The sequence below is a fragment of the Lupinus angustifolius genome, chromosome LG10 (genome assembly GCF_001865875.1).
Source record: "Lupinus angustifolius cultivar Tanjil chromosome LG10, LupAngTanjil_v1.0, whole genome shotgun sequence".
Taxonomy (NCBI): domain Eukaryota; kingdom Viridiplantae; phylum Streptophyta; class Magnoliopsida; order Fabales; family Fabaceae; genus Lupinus; species Lupinus angustifolius.
Window position 1 is genome coordinate 3,874,291 of NC_032018.1, and position 23,076 is coordinate 3,897,366.

Here is a 23,076-nt window from a genome sequence, read left to right on the forward strand (position 1 = left end):
TGCAGTTCATCTTCTCAACTACTCCATTCAACTAATGAGTCTTTGGTGGTGTCTTCTCTAGTCTGATATCATAAGCCTTGCAATAGGCTTCAAATGGACCATGATAGTCCCCACCATTGTCTGCTTTCAGACACTTCAACTTCTTCCTAGTCTTACGTTCTACTAGTGCATGAAACTCTTTAAATGCTTATAGTACTTGATCTTTGATTTTCAAGAAGTACACCTAATCTATTCTCGAGTGATCATCTATGAATGTGACAAAGTAGTAGGCTCCTCCAAGAGATCTTTTAGATGGTGCACACACATCTGAATGCACCAATTCAAGTACTTTATCTCTCCATGAGGGATTATTTGTTCTCTGAAAAATTGACTCTATGTTATTTACCATAAAGACAATCAGTACATGAATCTAAAATTTGACCTTTTATACCAGGAAGGTGGTCTTTGGTGAACATCTGAAGTGCATTCTTGCTCATGTGTCACAATCGCCCATGCCAAAGATCTTTGGAGTCGGTAGCAACATTTGATTTTCTAGAACAAATTCCTCCTTGCATAATGTACAAAGATCATTCATTTGAGCCTCTAGCAATAACAAGGTTGCCTTTTGCTAGTTTCCACTTTCCAACACCAAAGTGGCTTACAAAACCAGCATCATCCAACTTACCCATTAAGATAAGGCTGAGACGCAAATTAGGGACAGATATCACCTCCTTCAGTATAAGCTTTCCTTCTATGTGTATTAACAACACAATATCACCAATTCCTGCAATCTTACTTGTAATATGGTTTCCCATTTTCACAGTACTATAATCACCTTTCTTGTAGTATGAGAATAAACCTTCATGTGGAATTACATAGAAAGAAGCACCAAAGTAAACAATCCAAGCACAATCACAATATGCAACATTTAGATAATTGTCTTCTCCAATGAGGAGAACATCATCATCTGCAACGACGGTTATGGTAGACTTAGGACCATTTTTCCTTGGATCAACTAAATCTTCATGGACATTTCTAGCTTTCTGGTCTCTCTTCAAGGACCTGTATTTAGATCTTTTATGTCATTCTTTACTACAATAATAACATGTTATTGATCTCATACGAGATTGAGAGCGACCTCTGAATTTGTTTTTACTTCTTCCACGAGATCCATTCCTCCCATGAGTTTCACTTCTTCCATGTCTCTCCACAATATTTGCTTCAGAGTGGAAGGATGTACTCCATTCTTTTCTTCTGGATTATTCATTCAATAGACTGACTGAAACAGTATCCATTGAGACCTTCCCATCAGGGACTGAGTTGCTGAGTGTGACCACCAATGTATCCCACCTTTCAGGCAATGAACTCAATAGCAGAAGTGCTTGCAGCTCATCATCTATCTTCATATCTATATTTGTCAATTGATTGACAAGACCCTTGAATGAATTCAAGTGCTCTATCATGCTCTGACTATCTCTGTAGTTGAGTTTCACCAGCCTTCTAACAAGAGATGTTTTATTTATGGGAGTTTTCTTTTGAATCATATATTCAAATTTCAACCATAACTCATAAGCATTTGTGTATGTGGACACATGCTGAAATAAACTTCTATCAATATACTTATGAATCATTGCAACAACTTTTTGATTCAAAAACTCCCAATCTCTATCTCCCTTATATTTTGGCTTGTCTTTGAAAGAAATAGACTCCTGCATATCCTTGCAATATAATGATCATCCATCATGGGCTTCCAATAGGAATAGTTGTCAACTATCAACTTGAACATATCTCCATCAAATGAGATATTAGCAGCTCCTTCCATCTTGGACTACACATGCTAAGCTCCTTGAATGAACTTGAGAGCTTCGATACCACTGTTGGAAAATTCAGAACCAATTTCCCTCCTTTGTGTGATGCAAAATGGGGACTTGCGGAAGCAACAAGTGTATAAAGAAAATAGAGAAAAGTAGAATAATAACACCAAAAAATTTTAACGTGGAAAAACCTCTCAATGTGAGAAGGAAACAACCATAGAACCTAGTCCAGAACATATCTCCATTATAGAAAGTAAGATTACAATATTTGACTCTCTCTTACAAAAAGGATAACACTCAATCTCACCCAAAAAGGATGGAAATACAGACTCTCTCTAGTATCTCACTAGGAATACAAATCTCACACTATGTAGATATAAACTCCCTCATTTTCTCTCTATGTTGTTCTTTCTCACTTGCTTGTTGTATCTCTTCCTCACAAGTCCCCTATATATAGTGAAGAGGAGGAAGGCTCCATCAGAAAGACATAAGGAATGATTAATTGTTGTCCTACTTTTCAAGACACTTTGAAAGTGTTACTCCAACTTTCTAAGTTAGACTTCATAATTCTCAAGAGTCAAGGAATAATTCCAATACTCTGGAATAGCCATCATTGAATGTACTTAATAGTTCATCTATATTATTTCCATATCAATTAGGAAGAATTCCCATCAATTAATTCATAACCATCAGCTCCATGTCTTGCAAATTTTCTTAGTTTTACTTTTCAAAGTGCAAATTTTGCATTCATATTTTAGTGGTCCTGAGTGTGCTAGAATACTTTAAATGTTATGCATGGTCTTTATTCATAATTAGGTATCCGCCTTAATAAATATATATATATATATATATATATATATATATATTTATTTATGTCAGAATATAAGAGAACTTTGATGTGTAAAATAAAAAAGATCTTAAGTCCCACATATGATGGTAGAAAACACCGCAAGAGTATTTACAAGCATTAATTGCATTCTTGAAATGTGTCCCAGTGGATCCAAAGGTTTTATGGTGGACGAGAACACACAACAAAAACCCTTCCATACACGCGCACAGCCATATCTGTCGGCTCGATTTGGATTTTTTATATTGTGTGGACCAAGTAAACACGTTTTCCACACGTTTGGCACACATGTTGATCAGGTCAACACACATTGACAATGTCTAAAGATAAGGATGGACTCGATCAATGTGACTGTTGCTTTCGTCTAGGTCATATCACATCAATCTGGTTGTTTTAGATGGGATCTTTTTCTGAACCGTCAGATCAAAGTGGCCATTGGGGTTCTCCGCTTATAAATATAAGTGTTATCCATTCAAAAAAATGCACTAGTTGAAACACATTTCCTTAACCTTTTTTTTTCTCTTTCCGTCGAAGCATTTCCAGCTACCTTCTCCCCTCTTTCTTTTTTTGGCATGACAATTTGCACTATTAACCATATTGGTGGGAAAATTCGAGAATTGATACTAATAGTCATATTATGGAAATTTTGAGAGAATTGATACTAATAGCCATAATTGTGGATAATTAGAGAATTAACATTGTTAGTCATATTGTTAGCGTTTTAAGATTGATTCTTATTGTGCAGTGAGAATACAAAATAGAGAACTTGGTTTTTTTTTATCTTGGGGACGTCATGTTTGATATAGTGTGCTTGCAGATTTTTGGGCAGAACCATGCAATGTCTTAAATAGAGCAATTTAATCATGTCTTAACGACTAATAAATCTTTGGTACCATAATTAATTGTTGCAAGCTGTTAACAACAATTTTAAGACGTTTCCTTCTTCAATGACATGCATAACAAATATTAATTGATCGAATAACTTTGACCTTAACAAACTATTTTAGTTTGATGAGACTAATTACAACACAAAATGAAATTATTTCTGACCATGATAAAATTTGTCTATGTTCTGAATACTGATGTCCTAGTTGTACAGAAAAAATGAGAAATAGGAAATAATAAACTAGATATAGAAATAGCTCTCTAGAATGAAAATGATTACTTATATATGATTGTTACATTTCATATAAGTGCCAAATAAATTTGGTATGCAGTTGAAAAAATTATGATATGAGGAAGCTAAGACTAAAAAATATGTTGTTAGCATCTGCCAAATAACTAATGATAATTTAGTATAATCTTAATATCATGAGATACAAAAGATTGCTCATGAAATCATGACTGGTGGTATGTTTGTGGATGAGAAATTTCAAGTGGCTATCAGTATTGACAAATTGTCTCATAGCTAGAAGAACTTCAAAAACCTTATAAGCCATAAAACCAAAAAATTCTCTTTAGAATCTCTAATCACATGTCCTCGAATACACTCAACTTCTATTCTTGTGATAATTGCACTCAACTAAACCCATTACTTACACTTAATTGCAATCCAATACAATCCTCAAAAGATTATGAATACTATCGTGAATTAGAACTTCAGTCCAATTATTATAGATATGATATTCGAGTTTTTCTTTCAATATTTTCCAGAATACATGCGAGTTGCAAATAAGTGAATACTCACTAAGAAAGGTTGTAACTACTCATGATGCACATAGAGATTACAAACACCTAGTGTTGCTTGGAAAGGTTGTGAATATTCAGTTACATGAAGAGATAATACAATACTTATATTACAATTTGGTGATGAATAATAAGAATATTTCATATTATACTATTTGTATTACAACTCCATTACAATTGGCGCATCATTGTTGTCATTGTCAATATTCTCCAAATGGACAAGATGTGGTGAAGCATGGGAATGACCCCTAGGATAGGAAAGTGATGATAAGGATTAAGTATACTAGAGGAAACAAGTTTAACTCAACAGAAAATTAAAGAAGAGCAACACATTTTTTTTAGTTTTAGACACTCAATTCTAAAGCTTGGAATTGTAATTCGTAGGGTTTAGTAATTGAGTTTAGGGAATTTTAGTTATTATGCAATTCCATGGAATTGACTCATGAAATTATAATCACAATACCATGTAAACTTCCAAATGTTAAAATTAAAACATCAATGTCCAATTCCAATTTCATGCCCCAACACATGATAATATTTTACTTTAAAAGTTCTCCTAATTAACAAACTCAATAAAATTAATAAATTTATTTAATATTTTGGGAATATGAAGGGTCGGCATTCCATCACTTTTCTACAGGATAATTTTTACATTAAATTGTAGGAGTATTCAAGTTATTCAATTTTTTTGAAGCGGGAAATTATTCAGTTTAATTTAATAATTGTTGCAGATCTTATACAATCTCCCAAAAGTTTAAAAATTATAATATCACATTCGTAACAGTGGCAGATGATTTTGGCCACCTCCCTAAACATCACCAAAATCCAATAATTTTTTTGCGGCTGTAATCAAATCCGGGTCATTTTCACAAATTATTTTGGTAAAAAATCCATCAAATATAACAATCATATAACACTTATGGTTACTTCAACTAAGTAAATCAAATATAATTATAAGAATATTAAGTCAGCACCTTAAATTGCTTGTACAAGACCAGCATTAAAATCTGCCTTTTTTTCTAATATAGAAGTAAAATAATCATTTAGAACAGTATGGGCATTCTAATAAATAATTGAACTGACCATAGGATACAATTTTGATAAGACCGGATACTCTAGCATATTTCAGGAATATATAATTTTAAAACTTGACGTGAAGACCAACTTTAGTTTTATAAATCAATTTGCTCCTAATATTTTGCATGATACATGCATACATGCATACATGACACTCTAGATATTATATAATATTTGAAATTAGTAACTTTGATAGCAAGTTTAAGTGGACTTTGTTTAAATAAATCAAATTTATTATTAATATATATTATCCTTGCCTTCGAATAATTGTTTTCATTAATTAATTTCGTGTTGATAATGCATATGGTTGGCACTATAGTACACCAAAAAATACGTTTTACACTGTTAGGGCCTAAGCTATATAACATCCATTGAAGTGAAACAAATCTTCAGATTGTACATAGTTATGGCATTCAATGTCCATATTCTCCTTAGTGTTTCACTGATTCTTAATTCAGTGATAATCTTTGAAGCTACAACAATATTCACTAATGATATTTATACATCCCTCAACCGAAGTAGTTTCCCAGAAGGTTTTATTTTTGGGACATCATCATCTGCTTATCAGGTATATATATATATATAACTTATAAATGGTATGTCGATTTTATTAAATGGGAGTCTCATAAAAGTTCATTTTTTTATATGTAACTTACATTTTTCCACAAATTTCAGTATGAAGGTGCATCAAACATGGGAGGGAGAGGACCAAGCATATGGGATACTTTCACTCATAATTATCCAGGTCCTCTTTCTTTCTCTCTAATAAAAAATGTTCACAATAACGCATCATTTCATTTTCCATTTAATATTTGAGTGTAATACTTATCTATTGTTAGTCTAAGGATTTTTTTTAAAGTTATTCATCATTCACCATTCATTTGTATTGCTTTTTTTAAGAGGTAATGGTGATAAGAAATGAATGATAAGTGATATAATAATAATATATAAAACTCATGTACCAATGCTTAAAGTAAATTTATATTGAATTAACAACTAGATTATAGATTTTGTTTCAAATTAACATTTTACTATTAAACCTCAAACCTTAGTTTAATTGATTTTTTAGTTAATATTAATAAAATAATTAATTAATTATTCTTCACTTGTTCCAATCACACAGTCTATCATATTGTGCTCGAAACATGGCAGGTAAGATTAAGGACAGAAGTAACGGAGACAATTCCATTGATGAATATCATCGTTATAAGGTAAAGTACTAAGGACACCATCGATATAGGTAGGAATTATCCGGTGTAATTTTTTATAATTTCTTTTCTTTATTATACCTTCTATGTTTTATTAGAGTAAATTATATTGATACCTTCTAAATTTTAGTGAAATTACATAAATCATTCATCACTTTTCTGCACCTATATAAACCCCTATTTTTTTTATATTTTCATTACACTGACCACCACTACATGAGAAATAAGTGTAATTTTTTAAACAAAAAATGTGATAAATACAATTAAGTTAAACAAAATATGATATATGCTGAAGATAGTCTAAATAATATACAAATCAATATATCTTTATTATTTTTTGTTAGAAATACATCAACAATTCTGAAGAGATATTATTTAAATCGCTCTTATATTATATCGTAACGAACCAAATATAATAAAGATGTATTGACTCATATATTATTTGGATTTGTCTCCACAATATACCATGATTTGTATTATATCATATTTTTTGTTTAAAAAATTATATTTATTCTCATGCAGGAGTGGTCAATATAATAAAAATATAAAAAAAATAGGGGTTTATATAGGTGCAGAAAAGTGAAGGGTGATTTGTATAGTTTTACCTTAACTTATAAATATTTGCAATAAGTTTCAGTTTAACTCATTTTTTATTGGATAGATTTCATGTATGTGAGGTCCACTGATATAAATTACAAAGAATGAATCCCAAATTCATGTAATAATAAATAATATGCTAAAGACAACTTGTCACAAGCATTTCTGTTATAATATAATATAACAATAATGATATAGCATATTTGAGATTATAAGTTTATAACGCAGGAAGATATTGATATAATGAAGAACATGAACACGGATGCTTTTAGATTCTCCATCTCTTGGCCCAGAATACTACCAAGTAAGGAAAAAGGAAACTTTCTCAATTTTCGTACACTAGCATATTCCTTAATTAGTATTCCAATATAATATAAATGTTGTTTTGGGACAAATGAATGGTTGTTAATTCACTGAAAAGATTGATTGAACCTTTGGTTAATTTCAGAGGGAAAGGTTAGTGGAGGTGTGAACAAGGAAGGAATCAAGTATTACAATAACCTCATCAATGAGTTGCTAGCCAAAGGTCATCACATATGTATTGTTTGCATTTTATTGTTATCATATAATTATTATTTTGCTTAGGGCATTTTTTTAAAGAAACTAAACATAGAAAAAATGTGTCCTCTAAACTACAACATTTGAGTTTTCTAAGTCTTGAATGTAATATATTCAATATAAGTGTAATATTTATACATTGACAGTCTAAAAATCTATACATAATATATGCAAGTGTGTAAAAATCTTTCCATTGTCTTATTCATATTTTCTCTAGCCCTTTTTTTACTGATTCAGGCTAAAAGTTACTTTAATTGGTATTTGTTACTGCAGGACTAGAACCCTTTGTGACCATTTTTCATTGGGACCTTCCTCAGGCCTTAGAAGACGAATATGGTGGCTTTTTAAGTCCTAATATAGTGTAAATCCTATATTTCTTAGACCTAACAATTATAATATAGTTCAACATCACTTGATTATTAACTATTTTTTATGTTACCATATGAAGGAATGATTTTCAAGACTATGCAGAGATTTGCTTTAAGGAATTTGGAGATAGAGTAAAACATTGGATCACATTGAATGAGCCATGGGTATTTGCCAAATTAGGATATGCCGAAGGGGAGACTGCACCTGGAAGATGTTCAGCATGGCAAAACCTGAATTGTACTGGTGGAGATTCAGCCATTGAACCATATATAGTGTCTCACCATCAATTACTTGCTCATGCAGCTGCTGTCAATGTTTATAAGACTAAGTATCAGGTCTCTTAATCGTGGATGATATACTGACTACTCCCGAGTTAATCAATAATCATGTTGAGACCAAAATTATTTTCCTTTTTCCTATAGGTTTATCAAAAGGGTTGGATAGGGATATCATTAGCAAGTCATTGGATTGTGCCACTAAATGATACAATACTTGACCACCAAGCATCACAAAGAGCCCTTGATTTCATGTTTGGATGGTAAGATGATTAATTTTTTGTGGCTAATTGTATTAATATTATACGTGTATGACTATAGTCGCGTCCCAATTTTCGGCTAGTGTCATGTTAGCTAAAATAATGTGTGGCAGGTTTATGGAACCATTGACAATAGGAGATTACCCAAGCTCCATGAAATCTTTGGTAGGAAAACGATTACCAAAATTCTCTACACATCAATCTAAGCTTGTAAAAGGGTCCTTTGATTTTATTGGAATAAATTACTATACTTCTTATTATGCTACTAATGCACCTCAATTAAGTGAAGCCAGGCCAAACTATCTCACTGACTCTCTTGTTAACTTTTCATGTAAGATCATTTTTATAAAACTCTCCCATTTATTAAATTATAGTATAGTTTCTTTTAATATGATGGGTGTTTTATAATGGACTTCAATCTTTTTTGAGATAGAGATGAACTTTGCCTTTGGAAAATTGTTAAAGCCTGATGTTATTTTATTAAATTGTTAAAGCCTGATGTATTATTTTATTGTGATAGCTGAACGTAATGGAAGACTAATTGGTCCTAAGGTATGCATGTGAATCTTTTATTTCTATTTGAAATTAAAACTATATAACATTATGCTTCATTTCAATTAGTTTTTGGCTTGAGCATTATCTTGAACTTATATACCTGCAGAGTGCTTCAGATTGGTGTGTTTATCCAAAAGGAATTCGCGAGCTGTTGCTCTATACAAAAAATAAATACAACAACCCTTTGATCTACATCACAGAAAATGGTATTCTTCAATTGTATTTCCTCTCAATATGGTTATTAAATATTCATCTTATAAAAGATTAATATAATTATATTAATGATCTTTACACCACATGATGAGTCTCCTACGTAATAAAGTTTGAAAAGGTAGATATATGCAGTCTTATTCTGCAACTACAGAGGGTTGTTTCTAGTGTATGAACCTGTAATGTTCAGAGATAAAATTATTCTGCAAGTAGATATATGCAGTCTCCTACATCACAGAAGATGAATATAATTTAACTATAATGTTGAGAGATAAAATTTATACTAGTATTTATTTCCTTTTTACATATATGTCTATGTTTATGGGAGACAGTTCATTATTTATGTAGGTGTAGATGAGTTCAATGATCCAACATTATCTCTTGAGGATGCCCTTAGAGATACACCAAGAATTGATTATTATTATCACCATCTCTATTTTCTTCAAAGTGCTATTAAGTAAGTGCAATCATTATATTAAAAGAAGACAGTTTTCTGTCTATGGTACATTTTTTTTCAATGCATCACTAGTTTTGTTGCTTCTGAATTTATAAGGGATGGCGTAAATGTAAAAGGATATTTTGCATGGACATTGCTCGACAACTTCGAATGGCATTCTGGCTACACTGTGAGGTTTGGAACTTACTTCATAGATTACAACAATGACCTGAAAAGACATCCAAAATTATCAGCCATCTGGTTTAGGAAATTCCTACAGCACAATATACTTACATATGATGCTTAGTGCTAACTGCTAAGAATTGGAACTTCATTAATCAGGTGTGACATAAATAATCATTACCATGAGTTGGTACAAAAATTGTTGGTGCAGCAGATGCGATCGGTCATATTTCTACCTAGTCTTTTGGTTTGATGCATTGTGTCAAGATCCAGATAAATAGTGGTAAGTTGGGTTTGTAAAGTGTAATGTTGAGCAGTGTATTTGCCACTTTACTTTTGTTCTCTAAATAATGTACACAAATTTAATGCATGTGTATAAAGAAAGAGACTTGTCACAAACCATCTCTTACAAATTTATTTGTTGTAAACTGTATTAAAGAATGGGGTGCAAATGATCAAATTTTACTGCAATTAGTTATAGAGACATTCATGTTATGTCGACAACGATTTTTCGAATGAATGTTTAAACTGTTAAGTAATGGAGCATGAATGGTTTAAGTTCAATCACCTTTTTTCATGCTAGTTGAGCCATGCTCAAATTCCAATGGACTCAGCAAGCTGTCAATATAGTTGATCAGATCTCCATATATCAGCATCAGGGCTAATCTGCATTAGCTCAATCACTTTCTTTGCTTCTTCCCGCAACCCTGCACGGCCATGAAGATCTACTATGCATCCATAATGCTCAATCTTTGGCTTTGCGATATGGCACTGAATCATTCTAGTCAACATTAGTTTCCCCTCCACAACTAACCCAGCATAGCTACATGTCATTAAACTATCAACAATGTTTCTCGTTTGGTGCAATCCCTGATTGTAATATGTGAGAATAAACCTACAGAGCATGGTGTCCTTCCCCATGATAAGCACACCCTGAATCCTTGATATCATTGTTGTCCATCAATAGAATCCTTCATCAAGATTTTATCAGATATCTTTACAGTCAAATCTCCCACTTTTCGAATACATGTCTATCATTGCACTGTAACCTGTGACATTTAACTCCAGGCTTGTTTTCCTGACCATGTAGGCACTGACCAAAATCATGAGCCATATCAGCACAACTGGAGAGCATCAACACGATTTAATTCGCACAAGGATTAGCTTCTGATTCTGCTTAAACACCTCCAAAGTTCGCACTGGAGCCCCTAACTTAACACACCCAGCAATCAATGCTGTCCAAGAAAGAACTCATATTCCTCTCAGGCATTTGACCAAACGATTTACAAGCATAATTCAAATTGTTACACAGTGCATACTAATTGAACAACTTAGTCCAATAAAAGACATCTCTGATCAAAAACCCAATGCAGCTACTCCAATATCCCATTTTTGCAATACAGTTCTAGTCCAACATATAGTTAAACCATGTCTAAGAAAATGAAATAGATGAGATGGAACTTACTTCCAAACATGCTCCATCCACAAAAGTGGGTTCGCACTAAGCAAAACATTGCCTTTGACCTCTGACAAATGGAGAGAAATTGAATTCTAGCTTTAATATCAAGTTAAGGTTTCATCTAAAAAAACAATTGGTTCTAATATCACTTTTGAATGCATTGCTTGTGAAGTATGTATTCCTGTGTGTCCTATAGATCTACCCGTTGTTGATTGGAAATTGGAAACGGGTATTAGAAAGAAATGATTGCTAAATTATAGTATTGATTTCGGAATATGTATATTTTGTGGTCTCGCGTTCCCCAAACAACAAGTTCCAGTGGAACAGAACAAATAATGTCGAGCCAAGAGCACCCCAATTTCTATATCCTATACCAATTTCCTCCTGTGTCCTACTTTTTCTTTGAAATTTTTTCATGTTTTAGAAAACAAGGACTAAAATCTTTACCTCTCTCACTTTTTTATAACTTCAAATTCAATTCAGAGAAGCTGATGATAGATTTAGAAACATGTGTGAAAAAAAGCAATTGAAATATAGATAGTAGAGACTAAAACATTTGGAAATTTGGATTAAGCAAAAAAAAAATGAAAATTTCTTTTACATAGAAAAAAAGTTGCCACATCTTGAACAAGGACTCTCTGAAATTGAAATCTATGCCATATTAAACAAGAAAATAAAATTTCTTGTCATTTTTTCTCTCACAAACACTCTGCAGGAAAAAAAAACATTTTCATGTCTTATTACAACCCTTCTAACTAAAAAGTCACAAACTTTTCCCAAACTAAGCACTACTAAAACCTTGTTCCTTCTTCTGAGCATAAGTATCAACCCTCTGAAATCTAACATAGTATGTCTCAATATCATCACCAATAGCCAAAACTCTAGTTCCATCAGTATCAGTAAATGTCCCAATAGGAGCACATAAAACACCAGGCACAGAGGGACAAAACTTAAAGCTATAAATCTCATAAGCATGCTCACCTTGAAGCCTCTCAATCTTGAACTTACTAGTGAGTTCTCCAGACTCACCACCACTGCTTATAAACCAAAACCCTGAACCTTGTTTCACCAACTTCCATGTTGTTGGTTGGATGCATATGGTTTGAACATCAAAACCAATGGTGAGATCAGTTTCTGTTGGAACATGAACAAGGTTTGGTGCCAAAAGGGTCAATGGAGAGCCAATAAAATCTGGGTTACGTATAACATCAAGAGGGCATGTTTTGTTTCTTGTTTGGGCTAGTGTTAAGCCACCATTGTCACCCCATAGTGGCCATGCATAGTATCCTACACCTGGTTGTAGAGGATTACCTTGCTTATCTACCACTGGTTCAGGTTCTGCTGCTAGGAGTGGTTCTATGGTGAAGGTTAAGAGAAGGAAACAAAGTGGAATAAGGGATTGAAACATAGCATTGACAACCTTCATTGTTTCTTTTTCTTAGATTCAGAGTGTTAATGTGTTATGATTTTCAGTTTTCTTTAATGGTTCAATTTATAATGATGTATACACAATGAGCATAAATATGATTGTACCAATATTTTGTGTATGGGATGATTAGAAAAATAAAACGAGGGATATTAGTTTAAGGAAATTATTGCTCCAATGCAGATGATGATAATATATCTTAATTTTATAATTATTGTTAGTTTAAAATTATTATTTGATTACAATTCCTATGAGGTGTTTATTAGTTTTTCTTCCTTTGCTCATATTAAAGTTGTGTCTATTTCTGTTTTTGTTGTTATAAACTATTCATCAACAAACAATATAAAATAAGGATGAGATTATGATCTTATAATATTTTGAAAGATTAAGAAAAATAATTATTTTTATTGATAGTTGGAAATTAGTTGGCAGAGTGAGAAAAAAGTAATAAATTTGGCATGTGCAGCACGCAGGGTTAAATAAAAGAATGGTGGAGTGTTCGTGGAACACGCATTGGTAATAAAAAATAGTGGGCCCAACATGCTCAAATATGATAATAAATACTCCCTCCGTTTTCAGAATTTTTTTATGTTTTAATATATTTATATTTTAATTTTTAACTATACACTTATTTATTACTTTACTTTTCATTCATATAATGTAGAAAACTATAATATGCAAGTAGGTAGAAAATACAATGCAAAGAAGTAGGGGGAAATGAACTTATTCAAATAGTTATGAATTTATCCATTCTTGTATACATCCCATATAGATGTTAACATAAGACAATCTTATAGTGATGACTTGTGAAAATATTTTGTCTAATGAAATAAGAACTCCTTTTAATTTGTTATATAGAGAAAATCATGAAATTAAAATCACTTCCATAAATGCTTCATTTTTTACCATGAAGCAAATATCAGAAACTTTTTCATGGCATCACTGAGTTGGTATGAAGGTATCAATATTATTTAAAAATTAAAACCAAATCAGCTTATCAAATATTCTGCGGTTTATCCAAGTACTGGCAAGTAGTTCTATCTAAGCTTTTGTTAAATTTTTCACCAAGTTTTGACCATTCAGCTTTTATATTTGCTTGGATTTTATTAGCCACTTCACACTCATCCCTCATATGAGGCAATTGTTCCCTCAACTCATCTCTTTGTGCTTTGAGTATCTTTGCTTCTTCAAAAACTTCCCTTTTTCTCTTAGCAGCATTTTTCTTTGCTGATTGAGAAACATATATGTGAGCTTTAATAGCATTTATTTGTTCTTCTAACTCTTTCTTTTTTCTCTCCAAACTAGCTAGCTGGTTGCTTGATTCATTTTCCAAGGACAAAATTTCCTTGAACTGATTCTTGTTAGCTTCAAGACCCTCTTCTAGTTTATCTGCTTTCAAGATGTTGGTTCTGCAAGACTCTATTTTCCTACTAGCACCATTGTAGTCACAACTACATCGAATGAATTCTTTCGAAACTTCTAATATCAACAACCTAATATCCGACGAGAGTCCATCATCTGCAGACAACTTGGAAAGAGCTTCCATGGTAGATTTCATTGTACCAGTTTGTCCAGGATGCAATAGAATGGAGAAGTCTTTAGAGAGAAGGCGTTGTAGTGTTTTCAATGCTTTCTTAGTCTCTTCGCACGGCGTAGTGTTGGACGATTCAGTAGCAACTCCAGTGTCTTGGGGAGGTGATGCAACTGAGGTCTCGGCATCGAGAGAAGCATAAAATTCTTTCATTTCTACATCATCCAGAGTCAGTTCCCCTTCATTTCTGGGAGATTCAATGCTAGGCAGCAACAAAGTTGATGCAATAACAGTTGGTGACCGAATATTTGGAGTCTCGGAAAAACATGTGATTTGGGATTGAGGTTCAACCTTTAATGGGTGAACCATGAGCACTGTATTTGATCCAGACTCTACAACAACAAGACAAAGTTAGTACAAGTAGATAAAAGGTAATCTAGAGGAGTTTTCCATGGAGAATTGGAAATGTCACACAGGGCCATATCCACTGGACGAAATGCAAATAGTAAGTTTATCAATTTCATAGGCCTAGTAGTAAACGCTGCATTGGTTACTACATGGAGAAATGGAAATGTTGTAATGATCAATATTTATTACTCTATCATGGCTACTAAATGTTGCACTGGTTTATCGACTGCTATGTTTCTATCAGCAACTTAAAGCAGATCACAATATAACAGACTCATGTGAAGGTGATCTACCATACTTGCAACTTGCAAGCAATGCTCAACTGTTGAACTTTTTTAACCCATTTAGATGCTACAAAAAAATGAATGCTTACCTTTGCCTCTAAGGCATGCTGAAGACATAGAATATTGATTAATACTATCCTCTGATTTTGGACGCTTGGGGCATATCATTAAGTGCCGCTTCAAATGAGAAGTCCCGCAGTTATCTTGCAACAGCTTTCCGCAGTGTTTGCACAGAACTTTACTACCTTCACTGGTTTGAACTCGCTGCATATCTTCTCATACTTTTGATGTCATTTTTTGTCGCTTTGAACTATTAAAATCTTCATATTCACATATTTCTAAGCTTGTTGCATACTCATTTGTCATTTTCTCCTGTAAAACAAATATCTACTGAACTTAACAAGAAAATAGATCCATAATTCTAATTCAACACACATTGCTTACACACACAGACATGAGTTTAAAAAAAAGATATCTTCTTCTGTGATGACTTATAAAAAGTAAAGGCAGAAGTGTTCTCAAATCGTGTAAGAAAGGCCCATCAATGGGTTCAATTCTTAAGGAATTGAACCACTATCTATGCAACTCATAAAATCCAGCACCATGAATTACAACAAAAATGAAGGCATGAGAAAACAAATTAAGCTACTAATGTTGGCTAGACCATTTTTAATAATTAAAAAAGGAATATCTGACTTTAGATATATACCCGGTCATAAGTATTCAATTTTTATGAAGTTAAAAGTGAAGGCATGTTGTAATTATACCTTAACTTGAATTTTTTTCAACCTAATCTATTTTCTCTCCATCCTTCTCATATTCCTTCAAATACCAATACTTTGTGCTACCAAAATTTATGTTTTGAACCCATGATAACTTGATAAGCCAACAAGTCCCCATTTTTTTCACATATTTGCATCACATGCAACATTTTGCCAAATGGGTCAATTCATTTTCAGCTTTCAAGTTCCACTATCAAAAAAGTCACAATAAGCCCTCTAATTCACAAAAAGTACAGGTTGCATGCGCTACAAAAATTACAGCTACGACCCATCATAAGGCAAAAAGTTCCAATTTTTTTCACAAATATGCATTATTTATAACATTTTGCCAAATGGGTGACATAATTTCAATTTCACAACTATCAAAAGCTCAATGTATCTTATTTCATAATTGAACTTAAAATATAAAACTTGAACTCTTGAAGCACATAACATAAAGAAGAGAAACCCATATCAATGTTGCAACCATACATTGAATTAGCAAGCTAGGAAATTTGGCAAGCAAAGAACCCTGGTGAAACCCCAAACAACAAACGAGAACACATCTTCTATCCCAAAAGTGTGACACTCTATGTGTCATTTTTTTTTTTATTGGTCAAAAAATACTTTACTGTTAAATTTTAAACTTAACATATATGTTTTTTAAACAATCCGAGGAAGTGTCACATGGAGTGACCTACTCTTTTGGCACACTAAATGTTGACCCAACAATAACCACTGCCATTAAAGAATAATAACAAAGAGAGAGAGTTACCAACCTGGGTTCTGCAATTGTACCCAGAAGACTGAGACTGTTTGCCACTGTCAATGCCAATTCAGCGAGTGGAAGGAGGGAGAGAAGGACTGGGTCAGGCTTTGTAGCCTTCGGGTTTAAGCCGGGCCTGACACAGTGAATTTGAACACTGATTTAGGCCTAGGCCCATGGGTTTGAATTTTTTGTATTGACTTAGGTCTCGTGGGTACTGGGTAGTTCTGGTGGGCTATCTGAAGTAAAGACAAGGCAAGGAATTTTATTGAGTTGAAAGCTTAAAACAAAATAAATAAATTAAAAGTTGGGGGACTTATTATTTATTTATTAATCATTTATATTTTAGTTATATGAATCATTATTTATTTTATAATTTTAATCTCATTTTTTTACAATAATTATCTATAGATAATATAGTTGGGGTTGAGCTCTTTTTTGGTACCAAAGAGTACATTATTGAGCTCAGATTCTAATGTGTGGCATTACAAAAAAACTAAGGATCCATTTTTTGTACAATTAAATAAATTTAAAACATATATTTATTCATCCCCTAACGTTCTAGCCACAAGGATCTGTTGACTCAAAGTATGTACCGAATCATATTTCAAATGAATGAAAACATGTCGTTAATTAAAAAAATTAAATATTTATTATTTTTTCTGTTTTTCCTTCATTGTTATTGATTTGAGACTAAACTGAGATATACTTTTGGTCAATAGATCTCGATCCCATGAGAAGTTCAGTAGAGGAATGTAGTTTACACCCATACTTGCACTTAGTTCTTGAGTTGACACCTAAACCCTAAATAAAATATGATATTTTATGGAGACAAATCTAAATAGTATAAAAGTCTCCTTATTATTTTTTATTTGTTACAATATAGTATTAAAGTGATTTAAATATTTTCTTGTAATTATTGATGCAATTTATAACAAACCAAAAAATAATATAAATATTGATTCTTATACTACTTAAATTTGTTTCTATAATATACCATATTTTGTTTAACTTAATTATAGTATCATAATTTTTAGCTTAAAAAATCATGTTTATCTCCCTTGCAGTATAGTCAATGTGATTATGTACATAAATTGTGGACAATTTATGTATTTTTTTTAAAATAGAGATGATATGTATAATTTATATAATTTACTCTAACATATATTACAAATTAAAAAGTGAGATAAGGTTGGACTATTGATAATTTGTCAACAATGATTACTACACGATCATCAATGATGATACTCCTCTATGCATGACTGTTCCGTCCACGTGTCTCACATCAATTACTCCAATATCCTAACATTGTTCCTTTGTTGTTAGGGCAAAGCGACATACATAAGAGACGTTGGCAACATTGCGTGTTGCACCAACGTGTCCCCAAATACTTGTTTATATTATATTGTTTCCAACCTTCAACGACAACGTTAGTGAACAACCGTGACATCAAGTGATGACATTACTTGTCACTTTATACATTGGAGATCAATTATGATTGAGACTATAGCTAAATAGAAACATGATGTTGCAAAAATTATCTTACTTTTTGGTATTAGGTTTGTTCTATAGCAAAATATCAACTTCAATCAATATTTAAATTGCTTTTTTGTTAGTAAAACAAGACGAAAAAGAGTTATGTTTCAAAAGCCATTATTTGGCACCTATTACATGCATCTTTGTTGTTAGTACGTTCCTTATACTTACAAACCACGTCTATGATCTTAAAAAGATATGGCTAGACCAATAAATGTAGGAAATAAGAATCTTCATCAAGGTATCTGAGTCAATAAATAGTAAATAGTCCTTTTGATATCAACAAGACGTTGGTTTAGTGGTATAATGTCTCATTAGATCCTTAAAATGACCAAAAGGTTAAGAGTTCGATTCCTATGAGCAACATTTGTTGTTAGTAGTATATATATATATATGAGCATTTCTATTTGCTCAAAGTATTGTGTTGTTGATTTAAAATTGTTTTAATTAACACTTCTTCTCCCACTTCTTTCTATGACTTTTTATTGTCTTCTCTCTTTCAAATCAAACAAGAAAAAACTCATATTTTTCTTCACATTCTATCCACCCTCTTTATCTCTTCCCCAATTATACTATTGCAAACAAAGACTAAGATTCAGATATTTTTATTACATTATATAAATTTAAAATGAGATATATGCAAATCATATAGTCTACAAGGATCAACGTATCAATGCCATAGAATATATATAAAGGTAGATTCTTAATTAGCTAAGTCTTTGTAAACCTTTAAACTTTTTAGTTATTAAAATACGGTATATTTGCTTAGGGTACATCATGCATATTTTATCTATCATTCAATCTCTCGGAGCTGGAACAAGAATGAGTCACGACTAATGCATATAAAATTAACCTGTCACTTGTCTTGTTGGCCAAAAACAAATAATGTAACGTGTATTTTATATATATACACTTGTGATGTGAGATGTACGTATTTGCTGTCTTTTTTAACATACATACATTAAAGTTTGGATTATTGAAAACACACTCTTGTGTAAGGTTTGGAGAAGTTACCAAATACATTGAAGAATTATAGTAAATTTTGGATATCATTTACCAACATATATATGGATACAATTTTGGTAAGTTAGAGCAACTTAGTTTAATAATATGCAATTACGTACACAACTTTCAAATCTTATTGCTAATAATGTGAAAGTTTTGTGTCCTAGAATGAGTAAATTTAGCTTCCAAAGGTCAATGTTCTGCCGGCAATATGCCTGATTTGTTAATTTCTCTTGTTTTACTTAGGTTTCAGTATATCTCATCTTGATAGTGATCTAATATGTCATTGTGCCAAGAGCAAATTAAAAAAAGAAAGAAGGTGTGATTGTACTAGAACAGCTAAATATTTGAGATTGTACTAATCACAATCTTATCTTAATATATGATTTTAGTTAATCTATTTAGTTTCACCTCAAAACTAATTGAAAATAAAATAAATAGCCTCATTAATATATAAATCATATCATGGAGAGTAAAATACTAGATCAGATATATGAGATTTTCAACATGAAAGTTCATAAAAACCTCTCAAACTACGTTAAAGGCTTTAGAAAGTCCATAACGGAGAACCAAGGAGAAGTTGGGATTTGTTTCTAATATTATATTAAAATTTTATCTCAAAATCAACTAACAATATAATGATTAATTGTGGTATACAAGCATATCACCAAGAGTGAGACAGATAATATATGACATTCAACAATGTGATTGTGTTTAGTATTTCAGTTTCTAGACTATATCATCCCATGTTGATGCAACATTGGTTAACATGTGGTGAATGAGTAGTCATTAGTTAAGTATATAATTAAGGCTACATGCTTGCAACACTGTTCATTTCGACAAGAATCATCTCCATATTAAAGAATGATTTATTGTTTCTACCTTTACTTTTAATGATAAAAGTCATCTTATTATAAATAAAAGTGTTATAACATATCGCTTTTATAACATTTTCACCAGACACTTTCGACAAAAAGGGTCCTTACTTGTTCATATTGTATAATTATTAGATTTCCATGCATGAAAAGGAATATTAAGGATTGTGGGTCCATTTGACCAATTACTTAACCGTTTTGTGTTAGTGAGTAATGTACAATTAGTATTTATGTTTCTTATTAATATTGCACTTATTGACTCAGTTACTATATGTTGCCTATTAATAGGCTTTTTAATTTAGTGAATAAATGGATCATTATTTTCTCAACTTTTGTAACAAATAAGGATATTAATTATCAATTCAATCAAGGCACGTATTTACCAAAAAAAAGAGTTGTAACGAAAAAAGCAATTCTATTAAGGCAGTCATTTATAATTTTCAAGGACATAGTCATCTATTATCATCCACCACTTTTATACTTCCATTGCAACTTATTCTTCTTCTTCTTCTTATTATTATTATTATTATTATTATTATTATTATTATAACTTTTGTGCTCCCATTGTCATTGCCATTGTTACCGCTAAGCCATTGTTACCGCTAAAATTAGGAAATTTAATTTAAATTATAATTTTGAGTTATAGTTTTATAACTTTATTGTAGAATTAGTTCCAGTTCTAATGAAATTGGATCAAATCTGTTTCTGTGAGTGGAATTAGTAGTTTTATGATTACGATTTTCCTCCTAAATTTTGGCTTTCCACGATATCCGATCACACTATATATATTTTTTAAATTATTAATTCACTACCGTAATTTAAGTATCATAGTTAATAATGGCTTCTTTATTTTTTTTCATGTTATATTCTAAAATATTTCTTTCTTTCAGTTTTTTATATTTTTCATAGTTCGTGATTGTCCACTACAAGACATGTTACTATTAAAAATTAAACCATTGACATTTTAGTCTTTCTAACTAGCAAAATTTTATACTATTATATCAACACTTGTTGGTTTTGTTTCACCTTTTCATTTTTGGTAGAAAATGCTTTATCAGACTTAAAAACAAGTTGGCTGAGAATATGCTTTACGAGAATACAGTCAAATAATCAATTATTTCCAAGAGAATAAAATATTCATTATATAAGAAGATAAGCTACCTTATATTTACTATGTGTAGTAACATTTTAATAAAAATATATATGTAATATTTGATGAAAGAAGAAAATTAGTATAACTTATCTCAATCGTGTATTGCATGTAGTCAATCAATCATATCTATATCTATACTATTAATAAAGGGAAAACACAAAATAACCACCTATCATAGTGTAATTCGTGTTTTCCTATTTTGCCCTCAATATCTTTTTATTTCTACCAAAAAACCATATAATATTATTTTGTTATTTTATCTTTATTATCTTCTTATTTTAAAAATGTATTTAAAAATTTGAATATTAGACCAGTTGAATAAATTCAACCGTAAATTTTGCGCAAAAAAATATATTTGAATTTATAAAATACAAACTATACATTATAAACAATAGGAAAGCGGGTTGACAGGCACGACAGTGTATGTCAACGCGCTAGTTTTAATAAATGGAAGAGATATAAGATATACATTATTCTCATTGCAAAATACTGTCACACTTTAATCGATCATTTATTGTTTTCATGCCCCCAAGTCTAATAGCCGATCCCACTGTACATTTAACCAATCATTTGAATTCTTTTCTGAAAATTTGCAAGTTTGTTAGAGAATTCTTGTACTGTGGGATTTTAATCAAAATTGTGGTTCCCTAGAGAGATCGAAGAAATATTGAGTGGTGTGGTTCTTTCTTATTTTTTGTTCCAGGATATGGTAGAACAAGTGATGTACAAAGATTGTTGGTTAAAGACTTTACTCAACTAATGGAAAAGATAGTGAAGATAGAATACACTTGAAAAACGTGACCAATTTCATATGAAAGATAAATACAAGTAGGACGGTTCTTTCACACTCACCCATACAATCGTGTTTTTTTGTACTATTGATAATATTTCTTCATCTTTTTTGGGTAAGAAATTCGTGAATGTCGATCCATATAAACAAGTGTCGCATTTAGGAATCGAATATTCGATCTTAAAAATCTAGTCGTATCTTATACCACTTGATTAACATATTATTTGTATCCTCTATAATCACATGTTACCAAAAAAATAGGACTATGTTCATAATAATATTAAATCTTGGTAAAGGTAAAATCATTTTTTTAATTGTCTTGGCTAAAATTAAGTTTTTCACTTTGCAAATTGGGGTGTTTTTGACCTATTTATATTACTTACATCATTTTATTTATCATTACGTCATCAACTAAAACTTTTGTGATTACTCGATTATGGATGATATTTGGCTATCTCCATTATTACTAGCATCCGAAATCATAATAACTTTCAAATTAAAGGACTTTCAAATAATGTTCTCATGTATTGTCAATGCAATATATCATTACTCACGATGTCTGACTATGTGTAGACACTTAAAAAACTGAAGTTTGGATAAATAAATAAAAACCTTATCCTTATTCCTTAAAAATGAAATATATATTAAAAGGAAATGTTATTATAATATATATTTTTCATATTTATCCATAGTTGTTAGTATTTATTTAAGTAAAAAAATCTAAAATATCATCAGTTTGCATGTTTAGCTAGGACATGATAATGAGAATGACAAAAATACTTGTTCCATGGACATCTTAAAAATGTTTGCAATTGATAGTCGTAAAAATAGCTTATGGATAAGAACGAATATAATGATATTCACCTCGTAGATAACCATATATTTATAAATTTACTTTTTATATATTATATTTTATTATTTTATATTATATATTTTAATATTATTTTATAATGAATGTTAGTAATTAAAATATAATAATATATTTAACATGTACATACATTTTATTATTTATATAATAATTATTTTAT

At 31.2% G+C, this 23,076-nt stretch overlaps 3 protein-coding genes across 3 annotated transcripts; 1 reads left to right on the forward strand and 2 right to left on the reverse strand.

Moving 5' to 3' along the window:
- Positions 5,710 to 10,249, forward strand: LOC109358659 (cyanogenic beta-glucosidase-like). The gene is made up of 13 exons (XM_019603027.1): positions 5,710 to 5,971; positions 6,079 to 6,148; positions 6,556 to 6,614; positions 7,437 to 7,512; positions 7,657 to 7,734; positions 8,040 to 8,127; positions 8,215 to 8,470; positions 8,558 to 8,673; positions 8,784 to 9,001; positions 9,191 to 9,222; positions 9,332 to 9,431; positions 9,784 to 9,892; positions 9,989 to 10,249. The coding sequence occupies exons 1-13, from the start codon at positions 5,810 to 5,812 to the stop codon at positions 10,176 to 10,178; spliced, it is 1,554 nt and encodes a 517-aa protein (XP_019458572.1). The 5' UTR covers positions 5,710 to 5,809; the 3' UTR covers positions 10,179 to 10,249.
- Positions 12,062 to 13,003, reverse strand: LOC109358661 (kunitz-type elastase inhibitor BrEI-like). The gene is made up of 2 exons (XM_019603029.1): positions 12,247 to 13,003; positions 12,062 to 12,206 (listed from the first exon to the last, which is right to left on the reverse strand). The coding sequence occupies exon 1, from the start codon at positions 12,937 to 12,939 to the stop codon at positions 12,295 to 12,297; it is 645 nt and encodes a 214-aa protein (XP_019458574.1). The 5' UTR covers positions 12,940 to 13,003; the 3' UTR covers positions 12,062 to 12,206; positions 12,247 to 12,294.
- On the reverse strand, positions 13,887 to 16,806 carry LOC109358660. The gene is made up of 3 exons (XM_019603028.1): positions 16,703 to 16,806; positions 15,252 to 15,534; positions 13,887 to 14,862 (listed from the first exon to the last, which is right to left on the reverse strand). The coding sequence occupies exons 2-3, from the start codon at positions 15,430 to 15,432 to the stop codon at positions 13,937 to 13,939; spliced, it is 1,107 nt and encodes a 368-aa protein (XP_019458573.1). The 5' UTR covers positions 15,433 to 15,534; positions 16,703 to 16,806; the 3' UTR covers positions 13,887 to 13,936.